The sequence below is a fragment of the Bufo bufo genome, chromosome 1, assembly GCF_905171765.1.
Source record: "Bufo bufo chromosome 1, aBufBuf1.1, whole genome shotgun sequence".
Taxonomy (NCBI): Eukaryota; Metazoa; Chordata; class Amphibia; order Anura; family Bufonidae; genus Bufo; species Bufo bufo.
The window spans coordinates 41,890,161-41,912,342 of record NC_053389.1 but is presented as its reverse complement, the minus strand read 5'-3'; the positions used below and the strand labels follow the sequence as shown (position 1 = coordinate 41,912,342).

Sequence of the window (22,182 nt, the reverse complement as noted above, 5' to 3'; positions counted from 1 at the left end):
ACAGACAATACAGACAAACATATAATCCCAGGTGGGCGACAACAGCAGACCACCAAGGCCCAACAGGGATCCGGAGGGTAACGTTCTGGAACAACAACCAGGGAACACAGCTACACAGCTCCAGAGGGTCAGTATAGAAGTCCAGGCAGGAAGCTCTATATCTGGCAACCAGAGAAGTGGGAGAGGGGAATATAAGGAGGTTGGGATTGCTGGACAAGAAACAGCTGAGGAGGAGAAGCTACGGATCCCTGAGTGAGCCAAAAAGGATTGCAAGGCAAACCCAGAAAGCTACCATTAATAAACAGCACTGTCTTTAGACATAGAGCGCGCAGCCACCCGCTGCGACTTCCTGACCCTGTGTATAACGGAGTCAGGCGTGGGTCTTGACACCCTCGTGACACTGATATTCCTAAAGAAATAGAGGGATCTGAAGTCCCAAAGGAATCTGATATTCCTGAAGAAAAAATGGGGTCTGTAGTCCCCTAATCTGAAAAACAGTATTGTGTGCAACGAATATCCTTTGCTAAAACCTGTATATAGCTGTATAGTTGCTTAAGCATTTTTTTGTCGTTATATATATATATTTATATAAGGTTGAATTTTACTGTATAGACTGTGTATAGATTATGTATAGATTATATGTGAGTTCATGCTGAAATTGAAGGTATAAAATTGGCCATAAATAGTTTAAAATCTGCCATAAATTCAGGAGTAATATGAGCCTGAATTAGAAGTAATATCATCCAGAATAGTTTAAAATCTGCCATAAATTCAGGAGTAGTTATGAACCTGAATTAGAAGAAATAGGATAAAAACCACATAAACTGATAAGCATAAGGTTTATCAGTAAGTATTTTTGCACTGAACACAAACATCCTTTGATAAACCTCCAAATTCAGCTGATCTCACTGTATATTTTAGCTAAGTAAAAATGGGCAATTCTTATGGTAAGGAGGATCCCAAAAATAAACTGAATTTTTAATTTAGAACTGAAAATCATGTTCCTAAGTCTGCTGCGAATCACTCTATGGTGAAACTGTCTCCTAAAAATGAATTGGGGGAAAGTCCAAAAATGTTTGTCCAGAGGTGTTTAGGTCCATTTTATACTGATCCTTGGGTTGATAATATGTGTAAATGGACAGAAGGAATGAAATGTACTGACCCGTTCCCAAAAGAAGGGTCTTTTTCAGACTTTCATATGGCCATGATCAAGGGCCTATGTCTAAATGACATAGACACTTTTCCATGGTACAAAGGAGACCCTGGAATAAAATGTATATGAAAACTTGTGGCCAGGCATGGCTATCTGTGCAAAAGTTTTGGACTGACTTGTGCAGTTCAAATACAAGACAGTAAAGTAAAACCCCCATTGTGACTCCAACTCCTGCCCCACCCCCATATGTGCCATTGTACCCTGTAGTAACAAAATTAACAACAGAATCAGATGATGAGATCTGCGCACACTTGACTCTACCACAGGTTCATGGATTTACAGGACCTGAGGAACAAGTTTTGTCTGAGCATGCTAATCAGCCTATTGTACAGTCTGCACAGCCCAGTAGCACAATATTTGCAAGGGCATTAAAGATTCAAGGCCTGACAAAAGACTCTTAACGGTCTATGGTCAAATGGAGGAGTAGTAAATTGGATGGGAAGACCCTTCCCAACCCCATGGACAATGGGTCCATTAATTCTGATGCCTAGAGACTTGCAGCAGATACAAGAGGAATATGTGGCAAAACTGATTAAGAAATTAAACATTGACTATGATGATATTTCGCTCTTGTTTCCCTTGCCAACAGGTGCACCAACCCAACCCTCGTCTTACAGGAAAAGATGGCACTGGATTATCTTTTAGCTTCTTAGAGGGGGTTTCTGTGAGTTTATAGGAGAGGACTGCAGATACCAGGGATAAAGTCCAGGCCCATATGGATAAGGTCACTGTAATTGAGATAGGGCTATTACTAATGAGGGATAGAATCCTTTCGCAGCTTTGGGTGGTTTTTTGGAGATTCCCTGTTTTCCATAGGTAACTGGTTGAAGGAAATAGGAGTATATATATACTCATGTTGTTGTTTTTCTCTTTATCATATATATCCTGGTGAGATGCTCCTGCTGTTTGATCGATCGGATCGCCCAGTCACGTGCAGATAATTACATCCTAATAACAGCTCCCAGATACACCACGGATCAACCTATGTCTTTGATGGAAAGGATGTCCAACTAAACGTTCATCGCCACGCCACACCTTACCACAGCAGGACCTCGCTGAGAGTCAACTCCCCGAAGAATCGAACCGAAGGATGGAGCATCATCATGGAGGCAACGACACCCAAGGAGTATCACAATTGACGAGGGCAAGCTGAGGAAACCGAAAATTCAGCAAGAGACTCAAAGAACACAGGGGACATATTACAGAGAGGAGGGAACTGTCGTGGAAAGTTTTATTAAGCATAGGATGACTATAGTGGACTTTCTTTTTGGCTTAGGAATGGTATGTAGGTTTATTTTCTATATGCCTCCCTGTGTAAGGTCTGACCTGATTACGGTTATGAGAGCGTGATCGGGTCAGGTCGTTGCAAGGGAAATTCTATAAATCAGCACTCTGGTCCCTACTCCCCATGTGAAAGCCGCCACCGTTGGTTTGAGAGGGATCTAATGGCTGCTGGCTCTGAGAGCAATGTTCTCAGTGAAAGCTACCAGCGGGTCCTCATCAGCAACGGTGGGGTATGGCACACTGATGCTGGTCTCACTGAACCATGGGTTAGCCCAGTAAAAGGTATAACCCGAACATCCTATCTATGTGTAGAGCTTGCATGCCTTATGTTTTTTCTTACTTTTCTTTCTTCTCTCTTTTCATTATGCAGGAGATTTTTTCCTACTGTGCGTCAAATTACACAGAAGTTTTTTTTTTATCTCCTTCATAGTCTTTTTAGTGTCTTCATGTGTCACACACACACACATGTTATATATATATTTATATATATATATATACACATACACACACACACGGCCTTAGATGGAGGAAAACGTACAGTGATCCCGTTTTTATATACACTGCTCAAAAAAAATAAAGGGAACACAAAAATAACACATCCTAGATCTGAATTAATTAAATATTCTTCTGAAATACTTTGTTCTTTACATAGTTGACTGTGCTGACAACAAAATCACACAAAAATAAAAAAATGGAAATCATATTTTTCAACCCATGGAGGTCTGGATTTGGAGTCACACTCAAAATTAAAGTGGAAAAACACACTACAGGCTGATCCAACTTTGATGTAATGTCCTTAAAACAAGTCAAAATGAGGCTCAGTAGTGTGTGTGGCCTCCACATGCCTGTATGACCTCCCTACAACGCCTGTGCATGCTCCTGATGAGGTGGCGGACGGTCTCCTGAGGGATCTCCTCCCAGACCTGGACTAAAGCATCTGCCAACTCCTGGACAGTCTGTGGTGCAACGTGACGTTGGTGGATAGAGCGAGACATGATGTCCCAGATGTGCTCAATTGGATTCAGGTCTGGGGAACGGGCGGGCCAGTCCATAGCATCAATGCCTTCGTCTTGCAGGAACTGCAGACACACTCCAGCCACAGGAGGTCTAGCATTGTCTTGCATTAGGAGGAACCCAGGGCCAACCGCACCAGCATATGGTTTCACAAGGGGTCTGAGGATCTCATCTCGGTACCTAATGGCAGTCAGGCTACCTCTGGCGAGCACATGGAGGGCTGTGCGGTCCTCCAAAGAAATGCCACCCCACACCATTACTGACCCAATGCCAAACCGGTCATGCTGGAGGATGTTGCAGGCAGCAGAACGTTCTCCACGGCGTCTCCAGATTCTGTCACGTCTGTCACATGTGCTCAGTGTGAACCTGCTTTCATCTGTGAAGAGCACAGGGCGCCCGTGGCAAATTTGCCAATCTTGGTGTTCTCTGGCAAATGCCAAACGTCCTGCACGGTGTTGGGCTGTAAGCACAACCCCCACCTGTGGACGTCGGGCCCTCATATCACCCTCATGGAGTCTGTTTCTGACCGTTTGAGCAGACACATGCACATTTGTGGCCTGCTGGAGGTCATTTTGCAGGGCTCTGGCAGTGCTCCTCCTGTTCCTCCTTGCACAAAGGCGGAGGTAGCGGTCCTGCTGCTGGGTTGTTGCCCTCCTACAGCCTCCTCCACGTCTCCTGATGTACTGGCCTGTCTCCTGGTAGCGCCTCCATGCTCTGGACACTACGCTGACAGACACAGCACACCTTCTTGCCACAGCTCGCATTGATGTGCCATCCTGGATAAGCTGCACTACCTGAGCCACTTGTGTGGGTTGTAGACTCCGTCCCATGCTACCACTAGAGTGAAAGCACCGCCAGCATTCAAAAGTGACCAAAACATCAGCAAGGAAGCATAGGAACTGAGAAGTAGTCTGTGGTCACCACCTGCAGAACCACTCCTTTATTGGGGGTGTCTTGCTAATTGCCTATAATTTCCACCTGTTGTCTATACCATTTGCACAACAGCATGTGAAATTGATTGTCACTCAGTGTTGCTTCCTAAGTGGACAGTTTGATTTCACAGAAGTGTGATTGACTTGGAGTTACATTGTGTTGTTTAAGTGTTCCCTTTATTTTTTTGAGCAGTGTATATATAAAAATTGGGATCAATGGTTGGATTGAAAGGGATTTTTCATAATCTTACTTTTGATACATCACAGATTAGACATATATTATACAAGCCTCATCTCTTGTGGAATGCAGTACCTCGAATTAACATATCTCACACCCTCTGCCAGTGCTGGACACAATAGCAGCATCCCTGAACAAAAGGCTATTTAACATCTCACCTCACATACAATGACAACGAACTGTGATAACCTATTCAACTTATTAGCATGTAGAGAAAAACCTGTTCAATGTAAAATAGCCCTTTTGCAAGTATTGTATATAGCAGATACCAGCATTGTTTAACAAAGTTTCCACTTTATTTTGACAACACATGTTCCCAAGGCCTCCTAAGAACTACCAGGATTGTTCCAATTGGATCTTGAGAGACAATATGCGCCCACCCCCAAAAGGCCCTATAAGTATGTGCTAAAAAATAAAGATGTCAGATATTTAACAACCTATGTTAAGTCAGGGCGGTTGTATCTCCTGATCAGAAGCAAACCGGATATTCGTTGCACAGGGAAATATTCATGGGTTGGAGGTCTGATGCCTCATCATATAACCATCAAAAACCTGACTGAGAAAAACCGCTAACACACACTCTTGGCATTCTCTTGATGAGCTTCAAGAGGTAGTCCCCTGAAATGGTTTTCACTTCACAGGTATGCCCTGTCAGGTTTAATAAGTGGGATTTCTTGCCTTATAAATGGGGTTGGGACCATCAGTTGCCTTGAGGAGAAGTCAGGTGGATACACAGCTGATAGTCCTACTGAATAGACTGTTAGAATTTGTATTATGGCAAGAAAAAAGCAGCTAAGTAAAGAAAAACGAGTGGCCATCATTACTTTAAGAAATGAAGGTCAGTCAGTCAGCCGAAAAATTGGGAAAACTTTGAAAGTAAGGGCTATTTGACCATGAATGAGAGTGATGGGGTGCTGCGCCAGATGACCTGGCCTCCACAGTCACCGGACCTGAACCCAATCGAGATGGTTTGGGGTGAGCTGGACCGCAGAGTGAAGGCAAAAGGGCCAACAAGTGCTAAGCATCTCTGGGAACTCCTTCAAGACTGTTGGAAGACCATTTCAGGGGACTACCTCTTGAAGCTCATCAAGAGAAGGCCAAGAGTGTGCAAAGCAGTAATCAAAGCAAAAGGTGGCTACTTTGAAGAACCTAAAATATGACATATTTTCAGTTGTTTCACACTTGTTTGTTATGTATATAATTCCACATGTGTTAATTCATAGTTTTGATGCCTTCATAGTCATGAAAATAAAGAAAACTCTTTGAATGAGAAGGTGTGTCCAAACTTTTGGTCTGTACTGTATATAATATACTGGATACATGTTGTCTTCGTAACATATAACAATATAATATAAACAAATTATATATATATATATATATATATATATATATATATATATGTGTCCTACTGATTGTCTTATGCTAAGGACTAACTAAGGCTCATTAAATGAATACATACATATTATATATTTTGCTTCATTAATAAATGCCTAATTGTATAGGTAATTATTACCAGCTGCATAGAGATTATCTTTATCTCCCGTCATAAATTTATAAGTAGACAAGGAGGCATCTTCTCAGACTGGTACATTTATGAGAAGAATAACACTAAAGAGCAGAAACCTTTGTACGACCTTACTTTGGCCTACTCAAGACATACAAAATTGTAAATATAGTCGAACATGGCTCTTAAAAGCAATGAACATCCATCTTGACTAGAATGAATTGGATGCCTCCTATGAAAAGGCACAACAGCACCGGTTACCTAGAATGCAGCTACCCGCAGTAGTGTGAACAGAGTCCAACAAAGGCAGAATAAAGGAACAGATGGTCTTTACTGGCAGACAGTATTCAAAAGTCACTTGACAGATACAGGCAACACAAAGTTAAGAGCAATATAGCGTGCAGATATAAGCGGTCTCGTTGTCAGGCAGTTCAGGGTCTGGATCCAGGCAGACTTACAGGAGGTGATGGGCAGATGAGTAGTCAGGCAGTGCAGAGGTCTATAATCCAGGTGATCCAATAAACAGACGGCAGGCAGATGCGTAGTCAAACAAAGCAGAGGTCAAATTTCTTTCCAACATAGGGGCATGAATATTCTCTGCAGATTCCCATGACCTTTCTTCAGGCCCGTAGCTCTTCCAGTCCACCAAGTAAAAGGTCTTACCTCTGATAATCCTCCTGTCTAGAATGTCCTTGACTTCAAACTCATCATCCATAGTGACAGGAGGAGGGTTCTGTGAAGTGCCTTTGCAAAACCTGTTTAAGACAGCTGGCTTAAGTAACAAAACATGAAATGAGTTGGGAATCCGCAAGGAAGCAGGTAATTTGAGCTTATAGGCAACAGGATTAATTTTCTTGATCACAAAAAACGGTCCCAAGAATCGCGGAGCCAGTATGTAAGAGGGAAGTCTGAGACGGATATTCTTCGAAGAAAGCCATACCTTGTCTCTAATGGCAAACTGAGGAGGAGGTCTGCGCCTCTTATCCGAGACCTTTTCATCTGGTCCGCTGTTCTCCGAAGCGATACCTTAGTGTCAGACCAGACCCGAGACAGCTGCTCCACACAGGAATCTGCCGCAGGAACGACAGAAGAAGGCCGCACGGGAAGAGGGACACTTGGATGTGCAGCATCCCACTCGGGATACGTGGGAACTGCAAAATAGCTTTAAAACTGTATTATCATACTGCATGTCATTTTGTACTACAACACCTGTTGTATCCCTGTTCATAGGCTGGTCTGGTGTAATTTAGACATCCCACCACTAGATGGGGATAGCACTTAGGACATATAAATACCTAGGTCAGGTCTAGTGAGAAGGGTTTAGAGTTAGTTGAGAGAGGGTTCTCAAGTCATTAGGAGGTTAGTGAGTAGCAGAGGCAATGGTTACTCTGGGGCTACACACCACACATTAGTGGGTGAAGCCAAATGCAGAAATGTGGTAGAGCCAAGGTATGAGGCGCAGGAGAGCGTTTTCCTCTTGTGACCTTCTTAGATTCCAGAACCTACAACCAGAGGATAGCGTTTTCATCCATGGAAGAAGTTAACCAAGCTAAAGAGACATCGGTGATAACAGCCATTACTAAAGGCTTAATGGACACCTTTGCACATGGTGGAGGACAATCTAGCTACAGGCAGCCTCACCATACTTTGAATAGAGATTAGCTACCTGTTCAAGGGCTTGGAAGTTACTGAGACAGAAGGAATTTACCTGTGGCTTGGTTGACTCTATTGTTATGAGCAAATTCCACCCAGGGAAGATGCTTCACCCAGTCGTCCTGATGGGCATTGGTGAAATGTCGCAGGAAGCTGACCAATATTTGGTTCATGCGTTCCACCTGGCCGTTAGACTGTGGATGATAGGCAGAAGAAAAGTCCAAAGAGACATTCAGAGACTTACATAAAGATCTCCAGAACCGGGAGGTGAATTTTACTCCTCTATCTGAGACGATATGGAGAGGAAATCCATGAAGGCGGAAGATATGTAAAATAATAGCTCAGCCAGACGAGAAGCAGATGGCAGACCTGGAAGCGAAATAAAGTGTGACATCTTAGAAAAACGGTCAACGACAACCCGAATGACTGTACAGCCCTCAGAGACAGGTAAATCAGTTATAAAGTCCATACCAATATGCTGCCAGGGGACCTCAGTCACCGGTAGAGGCAATAATAAACCTGTAGGTTTCAGTCTGGGAGACTAATTCTGGGCACACAAGATACAGGAAGCCACAAAGTCTCCAATATCCACGGTTATGGATGGCCACCGGTAATGTCTGGAGATGAGATTCAAGGTCCCCCGTTGACCTGGATGGCCAGCAATCTTGGATGCATGCCCCCACCGTAAAACCTTCCTTCGTTTAGATTCTGGAACAAAGATCTTACCTGGGGGAACCTTGGACAGGTTGACTGGAGCCACTGGGACTACTTTAGTTGATTCAATGATGAACTGGGGTTCGTCTTCTGAATCTGTGGTTTCAAAGGACCTGGATAGAGCGTCCGCTTTGATATTTTTGTCAGCGGACCGAAAATGCAGTTGAAAATTAAATCGGGCAAAGAAGAGAGACCAACGAGCCTGACGAGGATTGAGTCGTTGAGCTGTCTGCAAATAGGTCAGGTTCTTATGATCGGTGCAAATTATGACCGGTAGGCTAGAACCTTCCAGAAGATATCTCCATTCCTCTAGAGCCAACTTAATTGCTAGGAGTTCCCTGTCCCCAATAGAATAGTTTTTTTCGACAGTGGAAAATAACTTAGAAAAAAAACCACAACGAGACATACTACCTGAGGCATTCTTCTGTGACAGGACCGCCTCAGCTCCCACGGAGGATGCATCCACCTCCAAGAAGAACTGCTTGTTGGGTTCTGGGCATCTAAGGACTGGAGCTGAAGAAAAGGCTTGCTTGAGGGAAGAAAATGCTGTCTCTGCTTCAGGGGACCATTGTTTGGGATTGGCACCCTTCTTGGTCAGACCGGAAATAGGAGCTGTCAGGGTAGAAAAATTACGGATGAATTGACGATAGTAATTGGCAAAACCCAAGAACCTTTGTATTGCCTTCAGGCCGGAGGGACGGGGCCAGTCGAGCACTGCTGTCACCTTTCCAGAATCCATTTTGAGACCATGATCCGAGATGATGTACCCCAGGAAGGGCAGGGACGACTTTTCAAAGACACACTTTTCTAATTTAGCGTACAGACGATTCTCTCGTAAGCGTTGTAAGACCATCTGCACATGCCTGCGATGAGTTCTGATGTCTCTGGAAAAAATAAGAATATCATCCAAATAGACAAAAACACAAGAATAGAGCAGATCTCGAAAAATATCATTGACAAACTCCTGGAAGACGGCAGGGGCATTACTGAGTCCGAAGGGCATCACGAGGTATTCATAGTGGCCATCCCTGGTATTAAAAGCTGTCTTCCATTCGTCACCCTCACGAATCCGTATTAAATTATATGCACCCCGCAAGTCCAGCTTAGAGAAGATCTGAGCCCCAGGGAGTCTATCAAATAATTCAGAAATTAACGGTAAAGGGTATTTATTCTTGATGGTGATCTTATTCAGACCACGGTAGTCTATACAGGGGCGAAGAGACCCATTTTTCTTTTTCACAAAAAAGAATCCTGCCCCTGCGGGTGAAGAAGACTTCCTGATGAAACCCCTCTCAAGGTTCTCCTTAATGTAATCTGCTGTAGCCTGCGATTCAGCAGGAGACAGAGGATAAACACGACCCCGAGGAGGAGATGTCCCAGGTAGTAAATCAATTGGGCAGTCATAGGGGCGATGGGGTGGTAGTATCTCAGCCTCTTTTTTATCAAACACATCCGCAAAGAAATGATAGACCGCCGGCAAGGCCTCCAGGTTTTTAGGGAGGGATATAGAGACCCTTCGTTGAATAGAACATAAGCACTTGCCTTGGCACAGCTGTCCCCATTAAAGAACCTCTCCAGAGCTCCACTCGATTACTGGATTGTGCATCCTAAGCCAGGGCAACCCCAGCAAAAGAGAATGGGACAGTTCAGGGAGCACATATAGAGAAATCTTTTCAACATCTAACCACCCTACCCGCAGTTCCAACGGCTCAGTGACAAACCGCACTGGATCCGTCAGTACTTGTCCACTGACGGCAGTCACCAGCAGGGGATTTTTAAGCAGGCGTACAGGAATGTGGTATTGACTCACCATAGCTTGGTGTATGAAGTTCCCCGCAGACCCGGAATCCAAGGAAGCGGATATGGAGACCTTGATGCCCCCAAGAACCAGAGTCACAGGAATTTGGAGAGTGGAACAGTTTTTGCCTAGGGCCGCCTCTCCCAAAGACCCTAAGCATTGGAGTTTCCCAACTTCTGGGGACAGTTGCGGACACGGTGACCCGGACCACCACAGTAGAGGCAGAGTCCAGAAGACATGCGAAGGTGACGTTCCTCATCAGAGAGCCGAGTGGAATTCACCTGCATGGGTTCAGGATCCGAAAAGGAGGTGCGTAATGGAGGCTGAGACATATTAGACTTAAACAGGTGTTGTGGAAGTATTTTTGCCCGACGGACCTCCCAAGCTCGCTCCGAAAACCGTATGTCGATTTTAATAGCCTGAAAGATCAGAGCCTCAAGGGAGGTAGGCACATGACGACCTGCAAGTTCGTCCTTAATACGTCCAGACAAACCTTCCCAAAAGGCCGCCACCAAAGCCTCCTCATTCCTCGAAACTTCAGACGCTAAGGTGCGGAACTGAATCGCATATTGGCCCACCGACCAGCTTCCTTGACGGACGTGCAGCAGCGAGGAGGCCGCAGAAGAAGCTCAACCTGGCTCCTCAAACACCCTCTTAAAAGAGTCCATAAATAGTGCCACATTACTGGTGATAGGACCAGATCTCTCCCATATTGGATTCGCCCAGGCCAGAGCCTCACCCTCGAGATGAGAGATAATGAACGCCACTTTAGCTCGGTCTGATTGAAAGTGATGATGAAGCAGTTCAAAGTGAATTGTACACTGGTTAAGAAACCCGCGACAGGTTTTCGGGTTGCCACTGTAACGGGGCGGAGCAGATAATCGTGGTCCAGAAAAGCTTGGCTGTGCTGCAGTCTCAACAGGGACAGCAGGAGCCTGTGCTGTAGGAAGGGAGTCCAGGCGAGCAGCCACATGCTGCAAGTAATTTATCACTTGTTTCTGGGTGGTACGCTGTTGTTCAAGTTCATGTAGTACTTCAGACATTCCTGGTTTAGAGCCAGCGGGATCCATGGCCCAAGCGTACTGTTGCGACCAGAGGATGTGGATCTTCTGTGTCAGCTGATAGAGGACTGGGAATTAGTCCAATATTGCTGACTGCTGACTCTCAGAGACAGGACCCTGGTGTCTGCACCAGTTACCCAGAATGCAGCTACCTGCAGTAGTGTGAACAGAGTCCAACAAAGGCAGAGTAAAGGAAAAGATGGTCTTTACTGGCAGACAGTATTGTAAAGTCACTTGACAGATACAGGCAACACAAAGTTCAGAGCAATACAGCGTGCAGATATAAGCGGTCTCGTAGTCAGGCAGTGCAGGGTCTGGATCCAGGCAGACTTACAGGAGGTGATGGGCAGACGCGTAGTCAGACAGTGCAGAGGTCTATAATCCAAGTGATCCAATAAACAGACGGCAGGCAGATGCGTAGTCAAACGAAGCAGAGGTCAGAATCCAGGAAATCCAATAAACAGACACAGTGGGACGCTTCAGCGGGAGTCAAGAGGTACAACAACCACGCTTGGGCACTTCATGATGAGTGAAGCTGCCTTAAATACAAGTAGTCCCACCTCCGGGTGGGGACGGTAATCAGGAACCAGCTGCCTACTCCTATAAGAAAGGGAGAGGTGCGCTATAGCGCTTCAGATGACACCTGGCAGTGAGGACGGATGCGGCGGTATGCTGGCGGGGGCGCCTGCGTCTCCTACAAGGTAAGCCAGTACTGTGACCCATAGTGCTGCGATGTGCAGACAGTGATCTGCCACCCTGCGGTGGGGACGCAGACCCCATACTGACAATTATTTTGCTGGGGGCAAATTTAAATAAGTTTTCCAACATCTATTGAATAAACCTTTTAATACAAAGAAGGCGAGCACTAAGGGACGGGGAAGTGGGCGTGTTGCTGACGGTTCAGGCAGAGGCCGTGGCCCTGAACGCAATGAAACTGTGCCAGCTGCTGGTGAAACTGGAAAAAAGAAAAAATCCACCATACCCAGTTTCATTTCACAGTTAACTGGGCGTTGCAGGACAACACTGTCCAAGTCGGACCAGTGCGGTCGGTTGGTCAGTTGGATGGCAGTAGATAATTCTTCCACCCTCTTTTCCACCAAGACCAGTCTCATTAGCAAAGAGTCTGGTCCACAGAATCCTCACCCTGATCCTCCTTCCTCCCACCATGTAGAGTCAGGAGTCGGACAAACCGTTGATACCACACTCGGACATTCCGAGGACCTATTTTCATCGCCATGACTAGATTTGGCCCTCTCGCCAAGCACGCTTGAAGAGGCACAGATCTTGTGCCCCGATTCACAACCTCTTGACCTATCACAGGGTCAAGAAGATGAGGGTTGTGAACGTCAATTATTTGTTCACGAGGTGGATGAGGATGAGACACAGTTGTCAATCACTGAGGTTGTGGTTAGGTCAGGAGGATGGGGATGAGGAAGTGGAAGAGGAGATGGTGGACAATAACATCACTGACCCAACTTGGGAAGGTGAAAAGCCGAGCGAGGACAGCAGTACAGACGAGGAAGGATCTGCAGCACCGCAACAAGCTGTAAGAGGCAGTGGGGTGGCAAAAGGGAGAAGTCGGCCCACACCAAACAGGCCCGCAACCGTTACATGGAGAACCCACATTTGTAAATCTCCCTTGCCAAGGGGTAGGTGTTCCGCAGTATGGCGCTTTTTTTGGAAAGTGCAGACGACAAAAGAGTGGTAGTTTGCAACCTGTGCCGTACCAAAATGAGCCGGGGAGCGGACACTAGCAACCTCCCCACCACCAGCATGATCCGCCACATGACCTCCAAGCACCCTAATCAGTGGGCCGAACGCCTGGGTCCACAATCTGGGTCTGCGGGCCACCCCACCGCCTCCTCTACCCATGTGTTACGCACTGCTGGCCAATCCCCTGTCGAAGGCGCAGGGCCGGATGCCCCTTGCCCTGCACCTGGGCCTTCGCATGCACCATCAGCAACTACATCCACTTCCCTGTCCCAGGCTTGTGGAGACTGAAGCCTTACGCAGCGACATTGGAGTCCAAGATGCATCCAGACTGTTCCTGATCGATTTCAGAGGTGTTTCCCTCACTTTCAGACCTTTTCCTATGATCCAGGCACCCTCCCCTCATCCGAGCAGGGGGCGCCTGGTTGTCTCCCACTGACTTCCATTATACTCAGGTGATCGGCCGAGTGCACGAATATCGCTATGTGTTCGGACCGAGTACCTGAACACTTTGGTGCTCGCTCATCACTACTGGTGCCCTGCCTGTGTGCTCCTCCAGTTTCAGTTCTGTTTGTGTTTAAGTTAACCCTGTTTGTCTGCTTTGTTCGGGCTCCTGTAAATTCCCCAGCCTGCCTCCCCTGCCCGTGTCTTCACTACCACCCAGCCTTCCGGACTGTCCTGTGTCTTCATTCATCTACACTACCGGTGTGCAGTCCGGATCTAGTAACCTGCAGCTAAGTGGCTGTTTAGACTGCTTCTGTGGTTTTCCTGTGGTTATGGTGTATTTTCTATTTCCTGAGCTCCTGGTGCTTGCACCACAGTCCCTAACCTCAGTGAGTCAGCTGCCAACCACCCCGGGACCATTCCTGGAAGTAGCCGTCTGGATGCTTCTCTGCAGCGAAGACCAGATCCCTGGGGATAACGGGGAGCAGTGGAAGAACGTCCTTAGGGATGGTCCACAGCCAAAGCAATTACTTGGCAAAGTGGGTCCACCCTCAGCTGATCCATAACAATAAGTCATGTATGCACACAGCAGAGACACTTCTCCTGTACATTGCATCTCTCTAGAAACCGTCCTATCCTGTTGTAAGATAACATTTGCTTTATTTGCAGGCAAGAATCTTAGGATTTCGGTTGACAGTCAGTGGTGAAATCTGGGAAAATAGAGAACTGCTAAAGGTTTCCTGCTCTGTGGGACTCCACCCCTACACATAAAGCCGACCACAGGAGCCGTCCCAGAGCAGAAACACCCCAGAAAGAGCCAGACACAAGTCTACTGCAACTGTGCATGGAGGGAGACAGCAAGAAAATGTACCAACCTGCTTCCAATGTGGTGACCATGCAGCCCGGGCCGGTGTCCTACCAGCCCCCACAGAAGGATTATCTGATCTGGTCCATCGTGAACCTCATCTGTTGCTGTCTGCCCCTTGGGTTGGCAGCTCTCATCTTCTCCATCAAGGTAACTACCCCCCCACCAACAACAAAAAAAAAATCTGATTACTATTGTTTTATGCACTTTTTTTTTTTTTCTTGCTTTGTTTGACTTCAGAGTTTAACATTGTTTCTGTAGTTTTTTTCCCCACTTTTTTTTATTTACATTTTTCCCCTATTTGGTTTATTTCAAATATTACAATATTATTATTTTTTCTTGAATTTGCTTTCCCGCCAGTTCTGTTCTTGCAATGTTTAAGTTCATTTTTCTTTTTTCTATTTATATACATTTTAGATTTTTTTTTTTTCTGCGATCTTGGATTTGTTTTTTCTTTTGCTTCTTTTCTCCGGGGGTATTGATTTAGCATTTGTTTTCTAGGCTATGTGAGAAATAGATGCTGGGGCTGAGTAGATCATGCTATGCTTTGTTTGATGGCTCTAAAAATCCAAAGAAGATGGAGAACTCCACCAGAGGAGGGGGACTAAAGGGAGGGAGAAGGAAACCCCCCGGATAAGCAGGAGTGGGGTCCTGGGGTTACATCCCTCTATTATCCTCTGAAATTGTTCCTATATTTCCATCTTTCCATCACTGGAAGTTTTTATGCAGTTTCTGCCAGCGGGCAGGATCCTGTCTACTGCCAGTGCGCACCCATTCTGAAATACTCTGTGCTGCTGTGCAAACAATACTTTGACTTCCTAAACTACTGTTTTCTGTGCAACTACATAAACATATTCCCTATATAAATACTCTGCGCTGCTGGGTGTCTGAGCCTTCCATCCTAGGACTCTCAGTCGGAGACTACTCCTCTACCAAAACACTCTGTGCTGCTGAAGAAACTATACTCTTTTGACCAACATGCACATGCTGTTCTCTGAAAATACTCTGTGCTGCTTTAAGATCCTGATCCTCTCTGTGATATCCCTCCAGCACACTACACTCCTCTCCTAAAATACTGAGTGCTGCTCTGTAAACAGTGCTCCTGTCACTACATATAACTCCCACTCTTTCACCTCCCACAAGATCAGCACAATCTTCTCCTAAAATACTCTGCGCTCCTGCCACTATATTAATATCAATAACCTCCCACTAGATTACCAAATTCCTATTCTTAAATACTCTGTTCTGCTGGATGCTCTGTGACCACGCCTCTCCTGAAATACTCTGTGCTCCTTTTACTATGTAAATATCAATAACCTCCCACTAGATTACCAAATTCCTATTCTTAAATACTCTCTTCTGCTGGATGCTCTGTGACCACGCCTCTCCTGAAATACTCTGTGCTCCTTTTACTATGTAAATATCAGTAACCTGATGGAATGTGGTGATATTGGGGGGAGGGGTTAATTATGTTTACATAGTGGAAGGAGCGCAGAGTATTTCAGGAAAGGCGTGGTCCACTATAAATATCAGTAACACCCGATCAATGCATTCCTGTTCTGAAATACTCTGTGCTGCTGGGTGCTCTGTGACCTGACTTTCCTGAAATACTCAGAGCTCTTTATATTATGTAAATAGCAGCAACTTCCCTCTAGATCACCTCATTCCTGTTCTTAAATACTCTGTGCTGCTGGATGCTATGTGGCCTGCCTCTCCTGAAATACTCTGTGCTCCTTCTACTATGTAAATATCAGTAACCTGATGGAATGTGGTGATATTGGGGGGGAGGGGTTAATTATGTTTACATAGTGGAAGGAGCGCAGAGTATTTCAGGAAAGGCGTGGTCCACTATAAATATCAGTAACACCCAATCAATGCATTCCTGTTCTGAAATACTCTGTGCTGCTGGGTGCTCTGTGACCTGACTTTGCTGAAATACTCAGAGCTCTTTATATTATGTAAATAGCAGTAACTTCCCTCTAGATCACCTCATTCCTGTTCTTAAATACTCTGTGCTGCTGGATGCTCTGTGGCCTGCCTCTCCTGAAATACTCTGTGCTCCTTCTACTATGTAAATATCAGTAACCTGATGGAATGTGGTGATATTGGGGGAGTTTAATTATGTTTACATAGTGGAAGGAGCGCAGAGTATTTCAGGAAAGGTGTGGTCACAGAGCATCCAGCAGCACAGAGTATTTAAGAGCAGGAAGGAGGTGATCTAGCGGGATGTTACTGATGTTTACATAATGGCAGGAGCGCAGAGTATTTCAGGAGAGGCGTGGTCACAGAGCATCCAGCAGAACAGAGTATTTAAGAACAGGAAGGAGGTGATCTAGTGGGAAGTTACTGATGTTTACATAATGGCAGGAGCGCAGAGTATTTCAGGAGAGGCGTGGTCACAGAGCATCCAGCAGCACAGAGTATTTAAGAACAGGAAGGAGGTGATCTAGCGGGATGTTACTGATGTTTACATAATGGCAGGAGCCCAGAGTATTTCAGGAGAGGCATGGTCATAGAGCATCCAGCAGCACAGAGTATTTAAGAACAGAAAGGAGGTAATCTAGTGGGAAGTTACTGATGTTTACATAATGGCAGGAGCGCAGAGTATTTCAGGAGAGGCGTGGTCACAGAGCACCCAGCAGCACAGAGTATTTAAGAACAGAAAGGAGGTGATCTAGTAGGAAGTTACTGGTGTTTACATAATGGCAGGAGCGCAGAGTATTTCAGGAGAGGCATGGTCATAGAGCATCCAGCAGCACAGAGTATTTAAGAACAGGAAGGACGTAATCTAGTGGGAAGTTACTGATGTTTACATAATGGCAGGAGCCCAGAGTATTTCAGGAGAGGCCTGGTCACAGAGCATCCAGCAGCACAGAGTATTTAAGAACAGGAAGGACGTAATCTAGTGGGAAGTTACTGATGTTTACATAATGGCAGGAGCCCAGAGTATTTCAGGAGAGGCCTGGTCACAGAGCATCCAGCAGCACAGAGTATTTAAGAACAGGAAGGACGTAATCTAGTGGGAAGTTACTGATGTTTACATAATGGCAGGAGCCCAGAGTATTTCAGGAGAGGCGTGGTCACAGAGCACCCAGCAGCACAGAGTATTGAAGAACAGGAAGGTGGTAATCTGGGGGCGGGGAGTATTCTGATATTTACATAGTGGAAGGAGTGCAGAGTATTTCAGGAGAGGTGTGGTCACAGAGCCCACAGCAGCACAGAGTACTTAAAGAAGCACTCCTACAAAAAATATTCTCTGACCTGTTAGAAAGGTAAATGATTTAAACTGTAATGAAGGTGATCTTACAAGTGTCTGTATGTGAGTTATTCCCTCCCTTCTGATCCTCAGCTGTGTCATGTGACCAGCACTCAGACTTCCCAAATAACACAGCATCTTCTGTGTGGACAGAGAGTCAGTCTCTATGTATTCCTATGGGAGCCTCAATGTCAGTCTCATAGGAATGTAGTAACTGACTTCCTGTCCTGTAGCAGCTGGAGATCAGAGTGCTGGTCACATGACACAGCTGAGGATCAGAAGGGAGGGAATAACTCACATACAGACACTAGTAAGAAGATCGCCTTCATTACAGTTTACATCATTTACCTTTCTAACAGGTCAGAGAATAATTTTTATGGGAGTGCTTCTTTAAGTACTCTGTGCTGCTGTGGGCTCTGTGACCATACCTCTCCTGAAATACTCTGCACTCCTTCCACTATGTAAATATCAGAACACAACCCCCCCCCCAGATTACCACCTTCCTGTTCTTAAATACTCTATTCTTTTGGATGCTCCGTGACCAAGCCTCTCCTGAAATACTCTGCGCTGCTTCCACTCTGTACTATGTAAACATCAGTAACTTCCCACTAGATCACCTCCTTCCTCTGTCCTCCTGGGTGCTCTGTGAGCACGCCTCTTCTGAAATACTCAGTGCTGCTGGTTGGGGCGGGGGCTACCATAATTTTCCTTCTTTGACCAAACACAAATTAGCTCGTGCTTGTATTCAGAAATACTCTGTGCTGCTGTGGCGGGGGGCACCATACTCTTTCAACTTCAGAATTCTCATCTTTGACCACCCAAACAAAATCTGCTCATACTCTTCTCCAGAAATACTCTGTGCTGCTGTGAGATCTGCATGCTCCTCTCCTTACGCCATGGTTTACAAGTGGAAAATTCCGAAGGTTTTCTGCCAAAGGCGCATTCTGCGCAGTACCGCCGGCCGCCCCCGCCAACATCCGCTGCCGACGATCGCTCTGGAATGTGGATCGCACACATGGAAACGTTTTACAGAATTGTCCCAATATCTGCACCAACAAAAGCAGCATTGTACCGCCCAGCCTGGAAAGAAAGGGCACACGGCATGCGTCCACTAGCGCTCGCTGCGCACATTCATACCCTATGTGAGCCCCTTCTGTGTCCACAATTGAGACGAGGGACGCTGTAAGCTTAAAGGGACAGTACCCTCTAAAAAAAATCGACTCCCTCCGGTATGTTTACTACTGGAATCACTCTTTACAAGCAGGAACCTATTCACCGTCCAGAAGCCTCAACAGGTGGGAGTCGCCCTTTAAGACCCTGCAACATTTTTTTCGCGCACTGTGGGGGGTCGATTTTACTATAGGAAATGCGTAAGAATCCTGGCTCAGCCTGAGGCCTCATGCACACGAACGTATTTTCTTTCTGTGTCCGTTCCGATTTTTTTGGCGGACCGTATACAGAACCATTCATTTCAATGAGTCCACAAAAAAAACGGAAGTTACTCCATGTGCATTCAGGTAAAAAAATAGAACATGTCCTGTTATTGTCCGCATTACGGACAAGGATAGGACCGTTCCATTGGGAGCCAGCTGTTCCGCAAAATACGTAATGCACACGGACGTAATCAGTATTTTTTGCGGATCCGACTGCAAAATACATACGGTCGTGGCGTGCCTGACACTGTGTATTTTTTGCCTTTTCCAACAAGGGGACAAAAAGGGTCTGGCTCAAAACGCGCCATGATTCACGTGCACGTTTCTGCCGCAAAGAAGGGGGAAGATTGATCATGAGGGTAATACTTAAAGGGGGTGCCAGGATTAGAAAAACATGGCCGCTTTCTTCCAAAAAAGAGCACCACCCCTGTCCATGGGTTCTGTCTGGTGCTGCAGCTCGGTTCCATTACAGTCGATGGTGGGGCAGAGCTGCAATACCGCACACAACCTGGGGACAGGGGAGGTGCTGTTTTTGGAAGAAGTGAAAGAAAGCAGCTATGTTTTTGTAATCCTGGGCAATCCCTTTTGCCGGAGTCTGCACTGGCGTACTTTGCCCTTAAATTGTTCAAACTGAATTATCAAATTGATTTATAGTCCGGCATCAGTCGCCAAGAAGGGGGCGAGACCGGCTGTATATTAAGTATGGGACGCTCCCAACAGCTGAGTGACAACCATGTGAATGCCGTTCTAGCTCCCACAGAGGTTGTCACCCAGACTCCCGCCCAAAGATATAAAAGGCCTGAATAAGGGCTCGTGCACACAAACCTAATTCTTGTCCGTGTCCGTTACGTTTTATTTTTTTTGCGGAAATGGCTTCATGTGCATTCCATATATCCGTATGTCTGCAAGTCCGTTTCGGAAGGAAAAATAGAACGTGTTCTATTATTGTCCGTTTTGCGGACAAAGACAGGCATTGCTACAATGGATCCGCAAAAAAAAATGGATGTCATCCGTTGTTTTGTTTTTTTGCGGATCCGTGTTTTGCGGACCGCAAAATACATTCGGTTGTGTGCATGAGCCCCAACATTGTAAGCAATGGCCATTGGACGATCAGAAGAGCAGCTACAATCAAGCTTTTCCAAATTATTCCAAAATGACCATTTATAGCCCCAGGAAAGCTGGGTGACGAGCCCTGGGGGGGGGAGTTATAATGGTGGTTATATTGCATGTCGCCCATCATTCCCCCCTTCTGTGATGGCTGTCACCCATATATCCCTGTAGGAATGGCTGCCACCTCTGGGCCCATACTGCTTGTCACCCAACAGATATAACTAGCGCCAGGACGCCATTAACCGATCTCTCCTCTTCCTTTGCAGACCCGCGATGCCACTCAGCAGAACGACTCCTTTCTGGCTGCCAAGCACTCCCGCACAGCCAGATCCCTGAATATTGCCGCTACCGTCATTGGGATCATTATAACAATCGTCTTCCTGGTCATCTATTTCCTCATCATTTTCAACTACAAGAAAATACTCCAACAGAATGGTCTAGACTAAAACACTAAAGAAAAAGAAAAAAAAACCTTGGCGCCTGAGCCGACCGGCATAGCTAGCCACCCAAAAAGGGAACCAATAAATAAAACCTTGTAAAAAATTAGCGCTGTGTGCTGTCATGTTTTATAAGCTCATAATGCAACTTCTTGACCATAGCAGCGACAGTCCCTGGCGTGTTTACGGAGACCGAGGATCGGCATTGCAGTGTACGGTAATCCAATGTCAACGCGTTTTATTTGTCCTGTTATAGGTTGCATAGCTGTTCTAATCTATCTTCTGATAAGAGGGGGACACACAGGTGTCACAGTCACGGTATCTCCTCGCCACACACACATTTGCAGCTTACGATGCAGCAGGCTGGCTGGTCTAAGTAGTCCTCATCTGGCTTCTCCACAGGTCTCTAACTTCTTCAGGGAGCAGCAGTGGCATCTCTAGCTTTCAAATTTTGGGGGGGCACACTGGGGGCCAGGACAAAAGTAGGGGGGGCAGCTATAACAACGATACATTTACACAAGTACGCTTAGAAATGCTGCGATACTTTACCCAATACCTAAAACCGCAACAGGGAAGAAAAGTCCAGTTGTCTGTGGATGACACTTTTATAGAGAGGGGAATCTGTGGATGACACTGCTATGGGGGGGATCTGTGGATGCCACATACCGTATATAGCATCTTATGCTATATGTGTCATCCACAGATCTCCCTCCCTATAACAGTGTCATCCACAGATCCACCCCATGACAGTGTCATCCCCATTTCCCCCTCCATAAGAGTGTCATCCACAGATCTCCCTCCCTATAACAGTGTCATCCACAGATCCACCCCATGACAGTGTCATCCCCATTTCCCTCTCCATAAGAGTGTCATCCACAGATCTCCCTCCCTATAACAGTGTCATCCCCATTTCTCCCTCCATAACAGTGTCATCCACAGATCTCCCTCCTTATAACAGTGTCATCCACAGATCTCCCTCCCTATAACAGTGTCATCCACAGATCTCCCTCCCCGCCTCTCACAGGAGTGTACATATATAAAATAAACATATTTCACATGAACACTTACAGTTACTCGGCCCTTGGGGATCTCGGACGCCACTTCCACACTTTGGCCGGGGGCTCGGCGGAGCTGATGTTGTGTTTTATCCTAACGAGAAAGATTTCATAATAAGGATTTGGAGAAGGGGCAGAGGGATAGCAGAGCAGGGAGAGGCTGGTGCTGCTACTAGGGGCTCATACCATGGGGGAGTAATAAATCCCACCATAATGCCCCCCCCAGTAGAAATAATTATCCTTATAATGTGCAAAACATACCCCCTTATGCCCCCATTTGAGCTAATGTCCCCCATAATGTGCCAGTATAAAATACCCCTATATAGTGCCCCAGTAAATGCCTCCATAGTGCTCCTCTCCCCCCTCCCTGCTAGTGCCCCCAATAATGTGTCAGTATAAAATACTCTATATATCGTGCCCCAGTAGATGCCCTCAGTGTCCCCCATAATTTGCAAGTATAA

General features: G+C 46.0%; 1 protein-coding gene across 1 annotated transcript; it reads left to right on the top strand.

The window, feature by feature from the left end:
- The first annotated feature begins 14,247 nt into the window (after nt 1-14,247).
- Nucleotides 14,248-20,775, top strand: LOC120993899 (dispanin subfamily A member 2b-like). Its single transcript, XM_040422369.1, has 2 exons — nt 14,248-14,580; nt 20,496-20,775. The coding sequence occupies exons 1-2, from the start codon at nt 14,410-14,412 to the stop codon at nt 20,673-20,675; spliced, it is 351 nt and encodes a 116-aa protein (XP_040278303.1). The 5' UTR covers nt 14,248-14,409; the 3' UTR covers nt 20,676-20,775.
- The last annotated feature ends 1,407 nt before the right edge of the window (nt 20,776-22,182 follow it).